General features: G+C 43.0%; 1 protein-coding gene across 14 annotated transcripts in view; it reads right to left on the minus strand.

The window, feature by feature from the left end:
- Positions 1–20,534, minus strand: part of PARN (poly(A)-specific ribonuclease) — a 206,106-nt gene that overhangs the window by 184,012 nt on the left and 1,560 nt on the right. For 9 of the 14 annotated variants that reach the window (XM_054668227.2, XM_054668226.2, XM_063797672.1 and 6 more), the window contains exons 3-9: positions 19,955–20,034; positions 19,053–19,120; positions 18,890–18,971; positions 9,033–9,093; positions 3,540–3,705; positions 1,963–2,028; positions 1,186–1,224 (exon numbers count right to left, since the gene is read on the minus strand). In XM_054668227.2, coding sequence (XP_054524202.1) covers positions 1,186–1,224; positions 1,963–2,028; positions 3,540–3,705; positions 9,033–9,093; positions 18,890–18,971; positions 19,053–19,120; positions 19,955–20,034 — 562 coding nt within the window. The remainder of the gene's footprint in view (positions 1–1,185; positions 1,225–1,962; positions 2,029–3,539; positions 3,706–9,032; positions 9,094–18,889; positions 18,972–19,052; positions 19,121–19,954; positions 20,035–20,534) is intronic. The other 5 variants (XM_063797673.1, XM_063797674.1, XM_063797676.1 and 2 more) reach the window with 1 other exon arrangement.

The raw sequence follows: 20,534 nt of genomic DNA on the forward strand, positions 1-20,534 counted from the left end.
TCTAAAATGTCCTACATCTCAAAATACAGTCAACTCATTACCACAGAGTCAAATCTTGCTTCCAAATATAAAAATGTTTCCTAACTGAAATTGTGAAAGTCTTTTTATTTTATTTATTTATTTATTTTTTTGAGATGGAGTCTCACTCTGCCACTCAGGCTGGAGTGCCAAGCCGCAATCTTGGCTCACTGCACCTCTGCCTCCAGGGTTCAAGAGATGCTCCTGCCTTTGCCTCCCAAGTAGCTGGGATTACAGGCACGTGCCACCATGTCCGGCTAAATTTTGTATTTGTAGTAGAGACGGGGTTTCACCATGTTGGCCAGGCTGGTCTTGAACTCCTGACCTCAGGTGATCTGCCCACCTCGGCCTCCCAAAGTACCAGGATTACAGGAGTGAGCCACCGCGCCCGGCCTGAGTCTTTTTAGATTGCACGGGGCATATAAAGAGGAGGTTTTAGATGGCCAACTCTGCTGTAGTTTTGCATGGTATTAACAGCTTGCATCAGCCAAGGAGGAGAGGGATCTGGAATGCAGGTGGAGTAGGCTGCAAGGACGACATGACAGGAAAGGAGTGTGGGCAAACTAAACAGCCCTTTCCTGTTGTGTTCAAAGTATATTCCCAGTATACATGTCACTGGTAGATTCCAACAGAAGAACAAGGTCCCCAAAGTCAAATGGAAATGTCCACCTGTCTATGTCAATGTTCAATTTCTGAGTTGAAGACCCACCTGCAAACACAAGGAAACCAAGGGAAACATCCTTGGAAAAATACACACACAAAAGTCTGGATGTTATTTCAGGGGATTCACAGACCTCCTGAAACCCATCCATAGTCTCACCCTAAGTTAAGAACTCTTGCTTTACCAAAAGCATTCATCTGAGTATTTCCTAGGTCTGAAAACCAAATATTTATTGTATACCCCAAAAGACAAAAACACTACCAATCCATAGCTTAACAGATGCACCAAAGTGATAATTATTTTAAGAAGCCTTAAAGCATCTGTTAAAAAACAATAACAAAAGAAAATTAAGTGAGTATTCAACTTAAGAAAGTAGGGGGAACTTCATGTAGTCAAGTCACTGAGAACCGCAGAATTTCAAAAACGAAATGAGAACTAAGAGATTATATTTAGTCTTTAAATCCTGGGTCCCCCACAGAGCTCCTGCATACAATATAAATACTTACTTCCAGCTCAAAGTCTGATAAATTAGTTTTCTTTGGAACCTATAAAAACAAAAGAAAAGGTATTGATTCTGGCTCATTAGAAGTAAATCCAAACTGATCAAGCATTTGTTGAGAAGGATTTCGCTTTAAAAAGAGAGTTCATTAGAACTGATAGGTAATTTGCAAACAAAAATACGCAGGTTATTTGAGGTGGGGGGAATTCTTCATCACTTGTCTTCTAAAATTTTCTTTAATATTATGCTGCTTTTATTGAAAAGGTAGAAGTTCTCGTCTAATCAAAATATTGCTTCCTGCAGCTGCATAAAGAGAGCTTAAAGTAGACAGATGCATTGAAATACTTTTGTGAAACTCTTCACAAAGTAAAAGGAAAAAAAGACAATCACGTTACTGACTCTTTGAAATGCTAATGTTCTCTGAATACAGAGAGAAATTAAAAGGGTGGAAGTAGCCTGAAAGTGAATTCTTTCTTCTGAAGCCTTCACGTATTAAGCGCGCCTCAAGGCCAAATTAATTATGCCACTCTTGGGCATAACTGAAAGTCAAGGTTGCACAACAGTTTTCTCCGCTCCAAGTACAGGACAAAGCATTCATTCAGTGTCTCAGTATACACAGTCATCCCCACTGTGTAACGCTAAAGTTAGTGTTTAATTCTTGAGAACATAGCAATAATAAAAAGACCCTTTATAAAGCTGTTTTTAAAAGACTAGATGCATCAAATGCCACAAACCATCTACCTTTCCAAAAAAAGAACATGCAGAAATGTTCAGGACAACTAACCCGGTACATGGCTCTAAATCCAAGTTCTTGTTTTCTTCACTTTGTAATAAATCCTCTATTTTCTCTCTGAGGAATAAGAATAGACCATAACCATCAGTACCTTTAAGGAATGAAGTCATCAACCAAGAAAATAATCACAACCAAAAACAGTCTAACTATAAGAACATGTGACAATGTAATTCTACCAAATTACCCTAGAAATTTTAGTTCAAAGACTTTATAAAAAATGCTTTATTTTAACCTAGGCATAGAATCCCAGCACTTTGGGAGGTCGACGTTGGGTGGATCACTTGAGCCCAGGAGTTCGCGAACAACTGAGAGCCCCTCACTACAAAAAATAAATCTTAAAAATTAGCTGGGAGTGGTGCAGTGTAACTGTGGTCCCAGCTACTCCAGAAGCGGAGGTGGGAGGATCACCTGAGCCCAGGAAGTTGAGGCTGCAGTGCGCTGTGATCGCGTCACTGCACTCCAGCCTTGGCAACAGAACGAGACCCTGTCTCAAAAAATAAATAACATAAAATAAAAAAGCTTTATTTGGCATATTTTGGGGGGAAGAGGGTTACTGCTGCTATTTATTAGTGACAACTTCTCAAGGACTCGTCAATACAAGTGATTTAATTTTTGACTTTCCCAGTAAAATGGTTACACCAACAACTAAGCTGAGCAAGACCAGACACTTGTCCAAAATCACATCTGCTTGTCGGCACCTTTACTGCAAGCAAAGAGAACATGGACATGCTGCAGGCTGGATAAGCCTGATCCACTCCTCTGCCTTCAAGGACATTGGACAGTGGCTGTCAGGTATTCAGTCCATGCAAGTTTTAGAAGTCAGCTGATTAGCATTTAAAAAACAAGAAAAGAGGCTGGACAATGGCTCACGCCTGTAATCCCAGCGCTCTGGGAGGCCGAGGCAGGAAGATCCCTTGAGCTCAGGAATTTGACACCAGCCTGGGAAACATAGTGAGATCCGTCTCTATTAAAAAAAATAAAATAAAATAAAAAATCCACGCAGGTCTGCCCAAGTACTGAAATCTCTTGCCTAGTGACATGTAGCAAGTCCAAGTACAATACATGGAACTCTATTTACAATTTGTTGCTGTTACACTAATTTGAATATGCCGGCTAGGCATGCTGGCTCATGCCTGTAATCTCAACACTTTGAGAGGCTGAGGCGGGCAGATCACTTGAGGCCAGGAGTTCGAGACCAGCGTGGCCAACATGGCAAAACCTCGTCTCTACTAAAAATATAAAAATTAGGCGGGTGTGGTGATGCACGCCTATAATCCCAGCTACTCTGGAGGCTGAGGCACAAGAATTGCTTGAACCTAGGAGGCAGAGGTTGCAGTAAGCCAGGATTGCACCAATGCACTCCAGCCTGGGCAAAAGAGCAAGACTGTCTCAAAAAAAAAAAAAAAAAAAAAAATTTTTTTTTTAATATGCCACAATTATATCCTGCCATTCACAACATCACACCCGTGTGTGTACTATGTTTGTAAAGCACAGGTTTGAGATATAGATGCCTGTCATCCCCAATATATAGCACACAATGCACGCTTAGTTTTAGTTTAGGAACTTACACCACTTGGTCAATAAACTTCTTTTGATCCTCAGGAATGGTGACAGGACATTTTGAAGTGTTAGGAGATACATAGGACAGAGCTCCTGCACCATTCGCCTGTGAACGTTTTTCATCATACTGCTCTCTTAACTGTCTTTCTTCTTCCTGATTTAAATATGGAATTCCTAAACACGATTTTTAAAAGAATGCATTAGCAGAAGTAACTGTCTAACATAAAATTTGTTTAACAAACCAAAGAGTCTAAATTACTCAGGAAAGATTTACCATATTTAACTACATCTCAAAAAATGAACAGAAAGGCAAATGATTTTGAAATGTGTTTATCATTCATCCATTCATTCAGTCTTCTTTCAAGAAATATTTATCTGGCACTTATGCTGTGCCAAAGCATTATATTAGGCACTGGGGAATGAACAGTGACAAGCTGATGCATCCTGCTCTGTAGTGAAGGGAACTACTTCTGACAAGAAAATCAGGAAAGTCAGGGAAAACCCAAAGGATGAGAATAAGTCGGATATGAAAGGAGCTAGGGGAAGAGTCCTTCGGGTAGGGGAAACAAGTATTAATACCCAGAACATGGAAATGGCTTGGACGGTTCCAGGAGCAGCAAGGAGCTGGTGTGGCCAGCTGTCATGAGCAAAAATGGAATGGTACAGCATCACATTGGAGAGAGTATGGAGCAAGATTCTGCAGGCCCTCACAGGCCAGCGTAAGAAATGTACATTATTCTAACAGTGGCTGGACAACATTAGAAGATTTTAAGCAAGATAATTACCTTATCTGTATAATGTTTCAAAGGCCATGATGACTACTCTGAGAGTGGAAGTTAGGAAACAAGTCAGGAGCAATTGTCCAGGCAAGAGACAAGAGCTCAGATCAGAGGTCAGCAAACTTTTTGTTTTGTTTTGTTGTGAGACAGTCTTACTCTGTCACCCAGGCTGGCATGCAATGGCACAATATGAGCTCACTGCAACCTCTGCCTCCCAGGTTCAAGCAATTCTTCTGTCTCAGCCTCCCGAGTAGCTGGAATTACAAGCGTGCACCATCACACCAGGCTAATTTTTGTATTTTCGGTAGAGACAGGGTTTCGCTATGTTGGCCAGGCTGGTTTCGAACTCCAGACCTCACCGCCTGCCTCAGCCTTCCAAAGTGCTGGGATTACAGGCGGGAGCCACGGCCACCGCGCATGGCCAGCAAACTTTTTCTTAAAGGGCTCGATGGCAAATGTTTTAGGCTTGTGGGCAATGGGGGTCTCTGTCGCAATACTCAACCCTGCTGTTGTGGCACAAAAGCAGCCATACACAAAATGTACATGTACAGGCATAGCTGTAGTCCAACAAATCTTATTTACAAAACAAGGAGCCAGCAGTGGGCTCTTGTTTGTAACCCTGGTGTAGAGATGGCAGGGTACAAGGAGACAGTGATTTTCTAGACATAAGAGGTAACACTTACTGATATCCTGGAGATGAAGGATAAAGGGAAAGGCAAAATCAAGAGTAACACCTTGCGGCCGGGCATGGTGGCTCACGCCTATAATCCAACCACTTTGAGAGGCCGAGGCGGGCGGATCACAATTTCAAAAGATGGAGACCAGCCTGGCCAACATGGTGAAACCCCGTCTCTACTAAAAATACAAAAATTAGCTGGGCATGGTGGTGTGTGCCTGTAGTCCCAGCTACTTGGGAGGCTAAGGCAGGAGAATCACTTGAACACAGGAGGCAGAGGTTACAGTGAGCCGAGATCGTGCCACCGCACTTCAGCCTGGCGGGAAGGCAACAGATAGTGAAAAAGCAATGGAAGTCAACAGATTGCTGAAATAGGTACCAGAGCAAGTGAATCAGAAGCACAAGTAGTACTCTCAAAAAAAGAAACATTAAAAACACTAAAAACAATAAATGAGACCATGCACAACAGGTCACTCCTATAATCCCAGAGCTTTAGGGGGTGGCGGCAGGAATACCAGGAGTTTGAGACCAGCCTGGACAATATAGTGAGACCCTGCCTCTATAAAAAACATAAAAATTAGCTGGACATGATGGTGTGCACCTATGGTTCCAGCTACACAGAAGGCTGAGGTGGGAGAATCACTTGGGCCCAGGAGGTCAAGGCTGCAGTGAGTCATGAATGTGCCAGTGCACTCCAGCCTGGTGACAAAGCAACATCTTGTCTCAAAAATGGGAAAAAAAAAAAAAGAGTAAATGAGAGGTACAGTTTTTGACCTTAAGACTCATGACGCTGCCATTGGTATAGAGGACTAAAGAGAGATAGAAAGATGCTGATCACCTGGTCAAGAAACAGACCAGAACATTTGCTGGTTATCCTTGAGGATACTAAAGTCACCCAGAGAGGGGCAGGAGTGGAGAGAATTATAACACACCAAAGCCAAGGCTACGATGCACGCTGTGCCTACAGGAGTCAGCACAGAGGGGCAGCAGAGCTGGTGACAGCCTGAGAATGGTGGCTCCCGTACAAAAGAAAATTCAGGGGCCAGGCACGGTGATCACACCTGTAATCCCAGCTCTTTGGGAGACCAAGGCAGGTGAACCATCTGAGGTCGGGAGTTGGAGACCAGCCTGGCCAACATGAAGAAACTGTCTCTATTAAAAATACAAAATTAGCTGGGTGTGGTGGCACATGCCTGTAATCCCAGCTACTTGGGAGGGTGAGGCAGGAGAATCACTTGAACCCAGGAGGCAGAGGTGGCGGTGAGCTGAGATCGCACCATTGCACTCCAGCATGGGCAAGAAGAGCGAAACTGTCTCAAAAAAAAAAAAAAAAGAAAATTCAGGTGTCTGAAGGTGGTGTGGGGAAACAAGGAGGACACCTAGCACAGCCTGGCCAGAGGAAGACAAGAGTGAGAGGGAAAACCACCGGGGATGGAGAAGGCTACAGGGGGAAACTAACAAGGAGTCACCTGGTTTCCTTCCAGACAAGGAAATCAAAAGGAACTTGAGAGAAGACTGCTGTAAAGAAAGGGCCTGACATTTACAGAGCCTGAATGGAAAGCCTTGAAAATGGAGAGAGATGAGGGTCTAAGTCAGATTTAGAGCATATCAACAACGGCATGGGATGAGGCTTGGTAGTATGGATGACCTGGGAGTCCTGACTATCGTGACTAAAATATTCCAGGGCATGACTATAAAACAGAAGGAGGAGGCACATTCCAATCTGGCTGTTTCTCTTCTTTTATGGGAAAAAAAAAAAAAAAAACAAGTTAGAACTATGCATCCATATGAGTACCAGATAAAGTGGTTCCTTCAAGAGATGCTGCCACTAGTCCAATATAGTTCTCTAAATGCATTTGGAACTTATATTTTATAATGGCTTTCAGAGTCAAGTATGAGACGAATAAAAAAAATTCTTTATAATACCCAAACTGTATTGCTCTGCTGGTTCAGCCACTATGTGAAGCAGTTTTGGCTCAAGACAAGTTTGTTTTTATTACCTCCAAAGATCAAAATCAGTAAAAATTAAGATGCAGCATCACTGTAACAATTAAAAAACAATATGGGCCAGGCCCGGTGGCTCATGCTTGTAATCCCAGCACTTTAAGAGGCAAAGGTGAGTGAATCACTTGAGGTCAGGAGTTCAAGACCAGCCCAGCCAACATAGTGAAACCCCATCTCTACTAAAAATACAAAAATTAGGTGTGCGTGGTGGCATGTGCCTGTGGTCTCAGCTACTCGGGAGGCTGAGGCACGAGTATCACTTGAACCTGTTAGGTGGAGGCTGCGGTGAGTCGAGATCATACCATTGCACTCCAGCCTGGGCGACACAGTGAGATTCTGTCTCAAAAAAAAAAAAAAAAAAAAAAAACACCACCAATATGGCATGGGTACTAACCACCTTGCAAAGAGGTTCTGCTGAGAAGAGGAGAATTCATTTGAAGTCCATGTACTTTTTTTTGAGGAAAGTTCAGTTATTTTTGTTGGGATAAACCTCCTTCCCTCTTTCATTCATTAATTCTACATTCACCATGGGGGAAAAAAAACAAAATTTATGTAAATAATTAAATTAAAATATTGACCTTGTACATACTTAATACCACTGCAAAAAGCACAGTCTTTCCAAACACTTTTAGAGAAACAAATGGAGAGGAAGGAAAACCAATCTGAAATGTTCTAATGTCCAGTAGTCATGCACCCATTTATGCATCAAATATTTGGTGGTCACCTCCCTGATATAGAAGAGAAATCATGCTATGCAAGGGGATGTGAAAAGAACAAGACACAATCCCTACCTCAGGTGCTCCCCAGGCCATCACTCTAGCAAGTTAGCCATTATCAATCGTGCAGTCTCTGCACTTTTCTTCTCCCATAAGAAACTAAGAAACTGTCTCCAACTATTAAAAAAGCAACAGGTAGGCAGGGTGTGGTGTCTCATGCCTGTAATCCCAGCAGGCTGGGAGGCCAAGGCAGGTGGATTGTTCGAGGACAGGAATTTGGGACCAGCCTGGGCAATGGCGAAATCCCATTTCTACAAAAAATTCGAAAATCAGCCAGGCATGCTGGTGCATAGCTGTAGTTCCAGCTACTTGGGAGGGTGAGGTGGGAGGATCATTTGAGCCCAGGAGGTCAAGGCTCCGGTGAGCTATGACTGCGCCACTGCACTCACCCTGGGTGACAGAGTGGGACCCTGTCTCAAAAAAAAAATTAAAAATAATTCCTGCCAGCAGAGGTGTTATAAAAAATAAACATAAAAAATAAAATAAACATAAACATGCACTAGCTGGAAAAGAGGGTTTTCATTACAGCATCAGTGGAATACAGGATATTTCTAAACTACATACCTCTTGTTACACTGGAAGAAAACAAGGAAGCACTCCCCACAGGTGGTGAGTTAGGCCACTATATCACACCAGTGGTAGAATAAACTGCACTCGATAAAAACAGGAGTTTGAAAGGCCTTATCAGAGTTAAATGAAGTAGTATCTATTCTGTTTAGCTCATGGCTGATTATGTTTTTTTTTTTTAAAAAAAAAAAAAAAAAAAAAAGATCACAGTAGGCCAGGCGTGGTGGCTCACACTTGTAATCCCAGCATTTTTGGAGGCCGAGGTGGGCAGATCACGAGGTCAGGAGATCGAGACCATCCTGGCTAACACAGTGAAACCCTGTCTCTACTAAAAATACAAAAAATTAGCCAGGTGTGGTGGCGGGCACCTGTAGTCCCAGCTACTCGGGAGGCTGAGGTAGGAGAATGGTGTGAAACTGGGAGGCAGAGCTTGCAGTGAGCTGAGATCACACCACTGCACTCCAGCCTGGGCAACAGAGCGAGACTCTTCTCAAAAAAAAAAAAAAAAAAAAAATCACAGTAAGCAAGTTTTTAAAAATTCTAAGGCTGCATATGTGTACTGGCTGCACATGTATGCTGGAACTCTAAGACTGTGTCTCAGCAGGCACAAAATAATAATTCTCAACCAAGTTCAGACTTACTTCCCAAGGATATTTTGAAGGTTTATAAGCTCTAAAGATAGGTTACCCATAATCTTACCATTTCGAAAAACTTTATTAAAATCAAATCCCTGGCTTGCTAGAAAGTCAATGCTGGAGCTCTGAAAAAGAGTAAACAGAACACATGTTTTGGGGATGTTAGTGGCAGGAATATAAAGAGATGCAGAGAAGTCACTCAAACAACAAAACAAAGACAATATGGGAAGGAAGCGATGTGCCAGAGGTCACAATACAAGGAATTTCTACTCCACAAACAATCCATTAACTTGCTTAAAACATTAGGGCTCTTCTCCTTTATAGCTTACAAAACAAACATCCTTTGTTTCACAATTTTTTTTTTATAGACAGGGTCTCACTATGTTGCCCAGGCTGGTCTCAAACTTCTGGACTCAAGCAATCCTCCTGCCTCGGCCTCCCAAAGTGCTGGGATTACAGATGTGAGTCACCACACCCAGCCTACTTCATAATATTTTTAAAAAATCTACTGGGTAGACCGGCACAGTGGCTCATGCCTGTAATTCCAGCACTTTGGGAGGCAGAGGTGGGCACATCACTTGAGGTCAGAAGTTCGAGACCGGCGGGTCAGAAGTTTGAGAACAGCCTGGTCAACATGGTGAAACCCTGTCTCTACTAAAAATACAAAAATTAGCCAGGTGTGCCAGGCGCGGTGGCTCACACCTGTAATCCCAGCACTTTGGGAGGCCAAGGCGGGTAGATCACGAGGTCGGGAGATCGAGACCATCCTGGCTAACACGGTCAAACTCTGTCTCTACTAAAAATAAAAAAAAATTAGCCAGGCGAGGCAGCATGTGCCTCTAGTCCCAGCTGCTGGGGAGGCTGAGGCAGGAGAATGGCGTGAACCCAAGAGGTGGAGCTTGCAGTGAGCCGAGATCGTGCCACTGCCACTGCACTCCAGCCTGGGTGACAGAGCAAGACTCTGTCTCAAAAAAAAAAAAAAATTAGCCAGGTGTGGTGGTGTGTACCTGCAATCCCAGTTACTCAGGAGGCTGAGGCAGGAAAATTTCTCGAGTTTGGGAGGTGGAGGTTGCAGTGAGCCGAGAGAGCCACTGCACTCCAGCCCAGGCGAGAGAGCAAGACTGTCTCAAAAAAAAAAAAAATATTCCACTGGGCGAACGGATTATTCTCCCAATAAGCAGAAAGCTCCTGATCGCTTGACTGTTGCAGTACTGACTAGGAAACTATAAATAGAACTAGTATGTATTTTATTACCCTGTCCCAGGTTCAAGTTTAACACAAGCACATGCACAGGTTATAAGACACTGACATCCACCTCAAATTAGATAATGAAAACCCAAAATCTTAATTAAATGTTCTCAATGTTGAAGATCAAAAGAGAAACCAGGCACGGTGGCTCGCACCTGTAATCCTAGCACTTAGGGAGGCCAAGTGAGGAAGATCACTTGAGCCCAGGAGTTAAAGACCAGCTTGGGCAAAACAGTAAGATCCTAACTCCACAAAAAATTTAAAAATTAGCCAGGCATGGTAGCACATGCCTGCAGTCCCAGCTACCCAGGGGCTGAGGTAGGAGGATCACTTAAGTATGGAAGGTGAGGAGGTTGAGGCTGTAGTGGGCTACCATCATGCCACTGCACTCCAGCCTGAGTGACAAAGTGAGACCTTGCCTCAAAACAAAAAAGATCAAAAGGAAAGTTCCCAATAATAAGCCTTACGAAACAAATATATCTCGAACCTAGCATGAGCCAAAATATGTTCCCAGATTTAAATAAAAACATTAGACTGGGCTGGACATGGTGGCTCACACCTGTAATCCCAGCACTTTCGGAGGCTGAGGTGGTTGCATCGCTGGAGCCCAGGAGTTTGTGTGACCAGCCTGGGCAACATGGCAAGACCCCATTTCAATTAAAAATAATAATAATAAAATTATTTTAAAATAAGTATATATTAGGCTGGGTGCAGTGGCTCACAACTGTAATCCCAGCACTTTAGGAGATGGTGGGAGGATCGCTTGAGCCCAAGACTTCGAGACCAGCCTGAGTAACATAGGGAGACCCATCTCTACAAAAAATTTAAAAATTAGCCAGGTGTGGTGGTTCCCATCTGTAGTCCCAACTATCCCACAGGCTGAGGTGGGAGAATCAGAAAATCATTTCAGCCCAGGAGTTCAAGTCTGCAGTGAGCTGTGACCACACCGCTGGACTCCAGCGTGGGTGACAGAACAAGTCTCTGTCTCTTAAAAAAAAAACAAAAAACAGGTTGAGTGTGATGGCTCATGCCTGTAATCCCAGCACTTTCGGAGGCTGAGGCAGGCGGATCAAGAGGTCAGGAGTTCGAGACCCGCCTGACCAACATGGTGAAACCCCGTCTCTACTAAAAATACAAAAATTAGCCAGGCGTGGTGGTGCACGCCTGTAATCCCAGCTACTCAGCAGGCTGAGGCAGGAGAATGACATGAACCCGGGAGGCAGAGGTTGCCATGAGCCGAGATCATGCCACTGCACTCCAGCCTGGGTGACAGAGCAAGACTCTGTCTCAAAAAAAAAAAAAAAAAAACACTGGACGGGCACGGTGGCTCATGCCTGTAATCCCAGCACTTTGGGAGGCCCAGGCGGGCAGATTACAAGGTCAGGAGATCGAGACCATCCTGGCTAACATGGTGAAACCCCGTCTCTACTAAAAATACAAAAAATTAGCCAGGCGCGGTAGTGGGCACCTGTAGTCCCAGCTACTCGGGAGGCTGAGGCAGGAGAATGGCGTGAACCAGGGAGGCGGAGCTTGCAGTGAGCTGAGATTGTGCCAGTGCACTCCAGCCTGGGCGACAGAGCGAGACTCCATCTCAAAAACAAAAAACAAAAAACACTGTATTAAGTGAACAATACTATAGATGAAACACAAGCATGGCAAAATTATGGAGTTCATACTCAAATGAACTTAAGAAATAAGCATTACTGTAGCTACTCTAATTTTATTCTTGGCCAAGTCAGAACATCAGCAGGCTACACATCTGAATCATTTTCATCTGGTCCCTTTCCTGCACTGTACTTTGACATTATGCCATCAGTCTAGATTGAAGGACATGGTAACAAACAGTTCCATTAAACTTATCACAGTACTGACTTCAGAAATGTGATTGAAGATCAGGTTTTCTACAGTAATCATTTACTTATAATTCAAGGGTAAATGTTCTGAGGTCTCTATTCTGGGGAAAGCTATATTAATCCTGAGTTCTGGATTGTCCTAATCCTATGGACCACGGAATGACTGTGTTTCCCTCTTTTCTTTGCTACTAGGAAGCTCAGGGACAAACAAATTACACTTTCTTTGGCACAAATTCTGTGTTCTATTCATACCATAGTGATTGTATCATTTTTCTTTTCTTTCAAATTTTCATTTACTAATTTTTTAATCTTATGTTAAAAGGTAAATACCGTATATATCTTTAATAACCAAAACAAATCGTTTTGAAATGGTGAGATACAAAAAGACAATCTGAACACAGAAAAACACACAAACAAATAGGAGCGCATGCAAATCACTTCCATCATGTCCAGGCTTTTATACTTTACAACAAGCAATCTTTCCCTACCCCCACTTCTTTTTTAATCCTGTCCTGAACCAAGAACCAAGACTCAATGTATTTTGATTGGTCTGTGGGCTTCTGTCTACCATGGCTGGAGTGTTCTTATAACTGCCCACCTAAACATTCCATCTCTGACAAAGGCACTGAAACACAAACTGTGGAAGGCATTTTTGTCCTTCTAGTACTAGACACCAAAACATCCTACTTTCCTTTATCCCACTGAATTCAAAGTCAGAGTCATCTGTGCCTTTTCTGAAGCTGCTTATTTTCTAATCAAAACAACACTCTTTGGGTTGTACAATAGTGTCAATGTACTTAATGCCACTGAGCTATACATTTAAATACGGTTAGAATAGTAAAATTTATGTTACGTATATTTTACCACAATTTTTAAGAAAACCTCTGAACTTGGCCAGACACGGTGGCTCACGCCTGTAATCTGAGCACTTTGGGAGGCGAGGCAGGCAGATCACGAGGTCAAGAGATCAAGACTATCCTGGCTAATACGGTGAAAACCCTGTCTCTACTAAAAATACAAAAAATTAGCTGCGCATGGTGGCAGTGCCTGTAGTCCCAGCTACTTGGGAGGCTGAGGCAGGGGAATGGCGTGAACACGGGAGGCAGAGCTTGCAGTGAGCCAAGATCGTGCCACTGCACTCCAGCCTGGGCGACAGGGGCTTCGTCTCAAAAAAAAAAAAAAAACCTTTGAACTAACAAAACCTTTTGGAGTTTACTAGCCACTACCTTTGATTTGTCATAAATGTAACATGTTCAAGATTGAAGAGATGAGGCTGGGAGCAGTGTCTCACGCCTGTAATTCCAGCACTTTGGGAGGTCAAGGCGGGTGGATCACTTGAGGTCAGGAATTCGTGACCAGACTGGCCAACATGGTGAAACCCTGTCCCTACTAAAAATACAAAAATTAGCCAGGCATGGTGGCACGCACCTGTAGACCCAACTACTTGGGAGGCTGAGGCAGAAGAATCACTTGAACTCGGGAGGTGGAGGTTACAGTGAGCCAAGATAGTGCCACTGCACTCCAGCCTGGGTGACAGAGTGAGACTCCGTCTCAAAAAAAATAAAAAGATTCAAGACATGAGAACAGATATTTGGGAGGACAATTTGAGACATCCATCAAAACTTTAAATGCATATATCCTATGTCTCAACAACTCCCCTTCTAGGAAATCTACAATACAAAAAAATTCTTACACATACAAAAAGATATACTGAACACAGATGTTGACTATAGAATTGCTGATAACCACTGGAAAGCCTCCAAATTTCAATTAACTGATCAAACAAATTATACGTATCCATACTACGAAATAAAAGACATTCTGCTGAGTGGCAAATGCGAGTTGCATAAAATGTGAATATTAGGATTCCATATATATATATTTGAGACGGAGTCTCGCTCTGTCACCCTGGCTGGAGCGCAGTGGCGCGATCTTGGCTCAGTGCAAGCTCTGCCTCTCGGGTTCACACCATTCTCCTGCCTCAGCCTCCCGAGTAGCTGGGACTACAGGCGCCCGCCCCCACGCCTGGCTAATTTTTTTTGTATTTTTAGTAGAGACGGGGTTTCACCGTGTTAGCCAGGATGGTCTTAATCTCCTGACCTCGTGATCCGCCCGACTTGGCCTCCCAAAGTGCTGGGATTACAGGCGTGAGTCACCACACCCGGCCCATTTTTTACAATGTAAGCCTGGCGCAGTGGTACGCGCTTGTAATCCCAGCACTTTGGGAAGCCAAAGTGGGCAGATCGCTTGAGCCCAGGAGTTCAAGACGAGCCAAGGCAACATGGTAAAACCTTGGCTCTACAAAAAATACAAAAATTAGCTGGGCATGGTGGCATGTGCCTGTAGTTCCAGCTACTGAGGAGGCTAAGGCAGGAGGATCACTTGAGCTGGTGAGGTCAAGGCTGCAGTGAGCCATGACAACATCACTGCACTCTAGCCTTGGTGACAGAGACTCTGTCTCCAAAAAAAAAAAAAGCTAATATGTATGTGCGTCTAGGCATATGTCTATATGTATACATGCACATAAAAGCTAGGAAAAAAGGAGTAAAATGGGAAGGAAGTGGCATGGGAAAAGGATATAAGAAGGGAAACACAGCCAGGCACCATGGCTAATACCTGTAATCCCAGCACTTTCGGAGGCCGAGGTGGGCAGATCACGAGGTCAAGAGATCGAGACCATCCTGGCCAACATGGTGAAACCCTGTCTCTACTAAAAATACAAAAATTAGCTGGGCGTGGTAGCACATGTTTGTAGTCCCAGCCACTCCAGAGGCTCAGGCAGGAGGATCGCTTGAACCCAGGAGGTGGAGGTCGTGGTGAGCCAAGATCGCACCACTGCACTCCAGCCTGGCAACAGAGCAAAACCCCGTCTCAAAAACAAAAAAAAGAAAAGAAAAAAAAAAGAAACACATCTGGCCAGGTGCGATGGCTCACGTCTGTAATCCCAGCACACTGGGAGGCCAAGGCGGGTGGATCACCTGAGGTCAGGAGTTTGAGACCAGCCTGACCAATATGGTGAAACGCTGTCCCCATTAAAAATACAAAAATTAGCAGGGCGTGGTGGCAGGTGCCTGTAGTCCCAGATACTCAGGAGGCTGAGACAAGAGAATTGCTTGAACCCAGGAGGCGGAGGTTGCAGTGAGCCGAAATCACACCACTGCACTCCAGCCTGGGCGACAGTGTAAGACTCCATCTCAAAAAAAAAAAAAAAGAAAAGAAACACATCTGTTACTCTACATACAGCAGTTATGCTTCAATTTTTCACAACCATATATATAAAATACCTTCTATGAATTCAACTACAGATCTTCAGCCTGAAAAAGGAAGAGGAAGAAAAGAAAAAGGAGAAGACAAAAATGATGTAAATGTCATGCTATGCTGACTGCCCTACTATTCTACACACACACTTTTCTGGGTGTGAGTGTGGTTCTGTGAGTCCATTCCTCCACATCTTGACAAGCATATGGGAGCATCTCACTGTGCACACAGGGTCTTATTTTTTAAAGAACATATTAAATTGTTGCATCCTCAGCCGGGCGCGGTGGCTCGCGCCTGTAATCCTAGCACTTTGGGAGGCCGAGACAGGCGGATCACGAGGTCAGGAGATCGAGACCATCTTGGCTAACACGGTGAAACCCCATTTCTACTAAAAATACAAAAAATTAGCCGGGCGTGTTGGTGGGTGCCTGTAGTCCCAGCTACTTGGGAGGCTGAGGCAGGAGAATGGCATGAACCTGGGAGGCGGAGCTTGCAGTGAGCCAAGATCGCGCCACTGCACTCCAACCTGGGAGACACAGCGAGACTCCGTCTCAAAAAAAAAAAAAAAAATTGTTGCATCCTCAAATCCTATATGCTTTAAGGGTGATAAGAGCTTTCTGAGAGAGATTTTGACCCAATTTTCACCCTACTTACTAACTCCAGAAACTAATGCCCTTGTATGCAACTCTGCTACAACTATAGAATTTTAAATAAAACAAAAACCTTAAATGAGAGACCAAAGAAATCCAAAAATACATTTACCTTTTCCTACAATTCCCAAATTTACAGAGTCTAAACCTTTTCTCTGCCTTTGCTTTTCCACACTAGAGAATCCCGGCATTTTTATTCATCTGTTTTAGACATTACTCTCTGGGCTATCTTCAAGTCTATGATAGCTTTTTTAAAAGGAGTGGCTGGCAACTACAACTGTATTAAGTATTCCAGGTGTACAATCATGGTTTGTACAATGGGTGAAGTTCCTCTGATCTGTTTCCAATACATTTCTCAAAATAACCAGTTTTGTCTTGGTTGTTTAGAACAGAGTGCCATCGGCCAGATGTGGTGGCTTATGCCTGTAACCCTAGCACTTTGGGAGGCCAAAGTGGGAGGATCACCTGAGGTCAGGAGTTTGAGACCAGCCTGACCGACATGGAGAAACCCCATCTCTACTAAAAATATAAAATTAGCCGGCGTGGTGGTGCATGCCTGTAATCCCAGCACTTTGGGAGGCCAAGATGGGAGGATCACCTGAGGTCGGGATTTCAAGACCAGCCTGACCAACATGGAAAAACCCTTTCTCTACTAAAAATATAAAATAAGCCGGCGTGATGGTGCATGCCTGTAATAACAGCTACTCAGGAGGCTGACGCAGGGGAATCACTTAAACCCGGGAAGCGGAGGTTGCAATAAGCTGAGATCGTGCCACCGCACTTTAGCCTGGGCAACAAGAGCGAAACTCCATCTCAAAAAAAAAAAAAAGAACAAAGTGCCATCCCCAAGGTGTCTCATTGCCACCCTCTGCTTTTGTTTGATTAACCCCTGGCCAAAGCCATGGAACCCACTTTAAATAATTCTGTGTTGCTGGTACTGCTAGAAAACTATATCCACACAAATTTCCCAACTGAGCCTACTTTTCCCTCAATGAAAATTTACCAAAAAAAAAAACAAAACAAAACAAAACTGTAAGGCCGGGTGCGGTGGCTCAGCACTTTGGGAGGCCAAGCCGGGCAGATCACCTGGGGTCGAGAGTTCGAGACCAGCCTGATCAACATGGAGAAGCCTCATCTCTACCAAAAATACAAAATTAGCTGAGCATCTTGGTGCATGCCTGTAATCCCAGCTACTCGGGAGGCTGAGGCAGGAGAATCGCTTCCACCCAGGAGGCAGAGGTTACAGTGAGCCTAGATCATGCCATTGCACTCTAGCCTGGACAAGAAGAGCGAAACTTCGTCTCAAAAAAAAAAAAGAAAAGAAAATTTATAAATACTCTTTAAGTATCCCATACCACGGTGATTGATAAATAGCTATTAACTGATTGCAGGGTAAAGGTAAAATGTCAACTGGTTTACTTGCTAATTTAGGAAACTGTCTATAAGACCAGAATTTAACCTTCACCTTTTCTCTTTTGCCCATAAGCATATGATTAACTCTCGATTTCATTTGTTTATATACTGCCAGTTATGAGAAAGAATTTGACATAACTCAATCACTTGAAGCCTACCCTCGAGGCTTTCATAACTGCATTACCATTAATCTGCAAGAGAAGGGAAAGATGGCAAAACTCAAATGAATTCATGTTGTTAGTGGGAGAGAAGATAGGATGCAAGATTTTAAGGGAGAAAAGATTAAGACTTATCTTTAATCACATAGCCACACAACCATACCCCTTACTCACATTCTCCTTATCCATTACAACAGATAATCAAGAGAGCAGAAAGGAAACAGTGATATTTACTGAGTGTCTACCAGGTCAGCTACAACACCTCTAGAGGGAATATCCTGAAGGAGAACCTCCCTAATATTGACCCATCAATTAAGCTCTCTTCTCCTCAAGAGAAACAGTAGTTTTTTTTTCTACCCCCCTTTCCTAATTAGTGAGCTTGAGAAAAGGAAGTCAGCATAAATACTTGAACCCCTTCTGGGCTTTCTCTTTTTGGATAGGATACACACATACTCTGCTTTTCCAGAAAATAAAGGTCTACACCCTCAGAGTGGATGCGAGGAGAATGAGTAAGGATAGGGAGAAGCCTCCAAGTCTTTTGTTGATTTTAATTTTTATTTTAAAATAGAGATGAGGTTTCACTATTTTATGCCCAGGCTGGTCTCAGACTCCTGAGCTCAAGTGATTCTCCCGTCTTGGCCTCCAAAACTGCTAGGATTACAGGCGTAAACCACCACATCCAGCCAAGAAGCCTGCAAGTCTTGACGTGTAGGTGGTTCAACTTGGTGGTAAAATAATAAAAATCCCAAATGGAGTTACGAAACTATGTTCTCAAATTCAGCTTTAGAATTACTAAACCTCATGTTCTCATATCTGTCTGTCTGTCTCTGCATCTTATTCCTTAATTCATTCTTTTTTTTTTTTTTGAGCCAGAGTCTCGCTCTGTTGCCCAGGCTGGAGTGCAGGGGCGTGATCTCGGCTCACTGCAACCTCCACCTCCCAGGTTCACGCCATTCTCCTGCCTCAGCCTCCCTAAGTAGCTGGGATTAGAAGCACCCATGACCACACTCGGCAAATTTTTTTTTTGTATTTTTAGTAGAGACAGGGTTTCACCATGTTAGCCAGGATGGTCTCGATCTCCTGACCTCGTGATCCGCCCTCCCAGGCCTCCCAAAGTGCTGGGATTACAGGCATGAGCCGCCGTACCTGGCCCTCCTTAATTCATTCTACAGCAAAGGAGGAGATAACAGGGTCATGAATTTATTACCCTAAAACTGAAGGTCAAAGGTGAAATGATTTGCCCCAAAGCCCAAAGTTAATAGAGAACCAAATTCTGATTTCACATTTCCATGCTGCCTCATCAGCAATTCAGAAAAGAAAAATCTCAATTATGCTACTTACCTGACAAACAAATTTGACATCTGGTGAGGATCTATTGAAGGGTTTCGGGAAAACATAGAAGTTAAATGACTTCGTTATATACCTGGGATAAGATAAAAGGAGACTTAGGAGGTGACATTGGGCCACAAAAACGGAATTCCCAACGTTTGTTAACACAACCTACTTTGAATCTGTGTAGTCATACTTAAAAGTGCAAAGGCCAAACTGAAATAGCAAAAAGTCCATGGAATGCTGGAAAAGGGAAATAAAACATCTGTCACAAAAGTGCTGCATATTCCATGTGAGCATAGCATTCTCAAACAGGTGGGCTTTCTGAATTACTCAATGAGACTTCAGCAGAATACTTCCAATTAGAACAGATTACACATATGAATCAGAAGCATTACTAATTTGTATACATTTCATAATACTTTTCCCATTTAAGGACCTATTTATCCATCATCCAAACAATCATATTAGGTCTATTTCCAAATGATTAAAATAACTGCCTCATTATTTCCTATGAATCAAATTAACACTGAAAATGCTAAACTTTCCCCAAAATATTTTCCAGCAAACAATTATTTTTGCTGTTTTAAATATCATTAAAATAACACTTTAAGGCCAGGTGTGGTGGCTCACACCTGTAATCCCAGCACTTTGGGGGGCTAAAGCAGGAGGATCATTTGACGCCAGAAGTTCGAGACCAGCCTGGTCAACAAAGTGAGACCGATCTCTACAAAAGAATATGTAAAAATTAAAAAAATAATAATAATTGGCTGGGCACAGTGGCTTGCGCCTGTAGTCCCAACTACTTGGGAGGCTGTGGCAGGAGAAATCAGTTGAGCCAGGAGTTCAAGGCTCCACAGAGCAGTGATCATGCCACTGCACCCCAGCCTGGGTGACAGAGCGAGACCTTGTCTCTAAAACAAGACAAAACAAAAAAAAATCACTTCATGGCTAGGTTTGAGGAGAAAATACTGCACTTACAAAACCTTAATGCACAAGTTTAGTAACAATATTTATCATTTAACATAAGGAAGACTAACATGAGAAAGAAAAAGATTTCCTAGCACATCCACTTGCCTTTTTAAGCTTCTGATACCTCTCTTCTGGAGTGTCAAAACCATTTGTTAATGCAGAGACTGAAGGCCCATCACTGATTCCTAGATTTTAAGAAATAAAAATTTTTAGCTTACTAATAAATACTAACATAAAAATGCCAGTCAATCACTCAGTGCCTCTATAATGTCGTATCATGAATTAAGGTTACTTGGAAGCACTCCCTAACTTACTTTTTCAAAATAAGCATTAATTTCAGTGGCCACCAGGTTAAACCCTCTAATAATGAACTTAGAGATGCGAATGTTTCAACATGAGAATAGGCAGTTCCAGTGTCTAAAACATGACTTAAAACACAGTAATCATGTAAGAAAACAACCTCTATGCTTGAATAAGTTTTGCTGCTTTAAAAGATTCTTGTATAAACAGACATCAATAAATCCCTAAGTATATTATTGCCAGAGTTCCAGTCTTGGTCAAGAGTTTGGAGTGGTTAGTATCTATGCAAAGAATGTATCTTCAAGGTTAAGAGAAAATTATTTCTCTAAGTGAAAACTCTTAGCTTCCTAGGGAAGTGACTCCAACTACACACTACCTAAAGCCA

The sequence above is a fragment of the Pan troglodytes genome, chromosome 18 (assembly GCF_028858775.2).
Source record: "Pan troglodytes isolate AG18354 chromosome 18, NHGRI_mPanTro3-v2.0_pri, whole genome shotgun sequence".
Taxonomy (NCBI): domain Eukaryota; kingdom Metazoa; phylum Chordata; class Mammalia; order Primates; family Hominidae; genus Pan; species Pan troglodytes.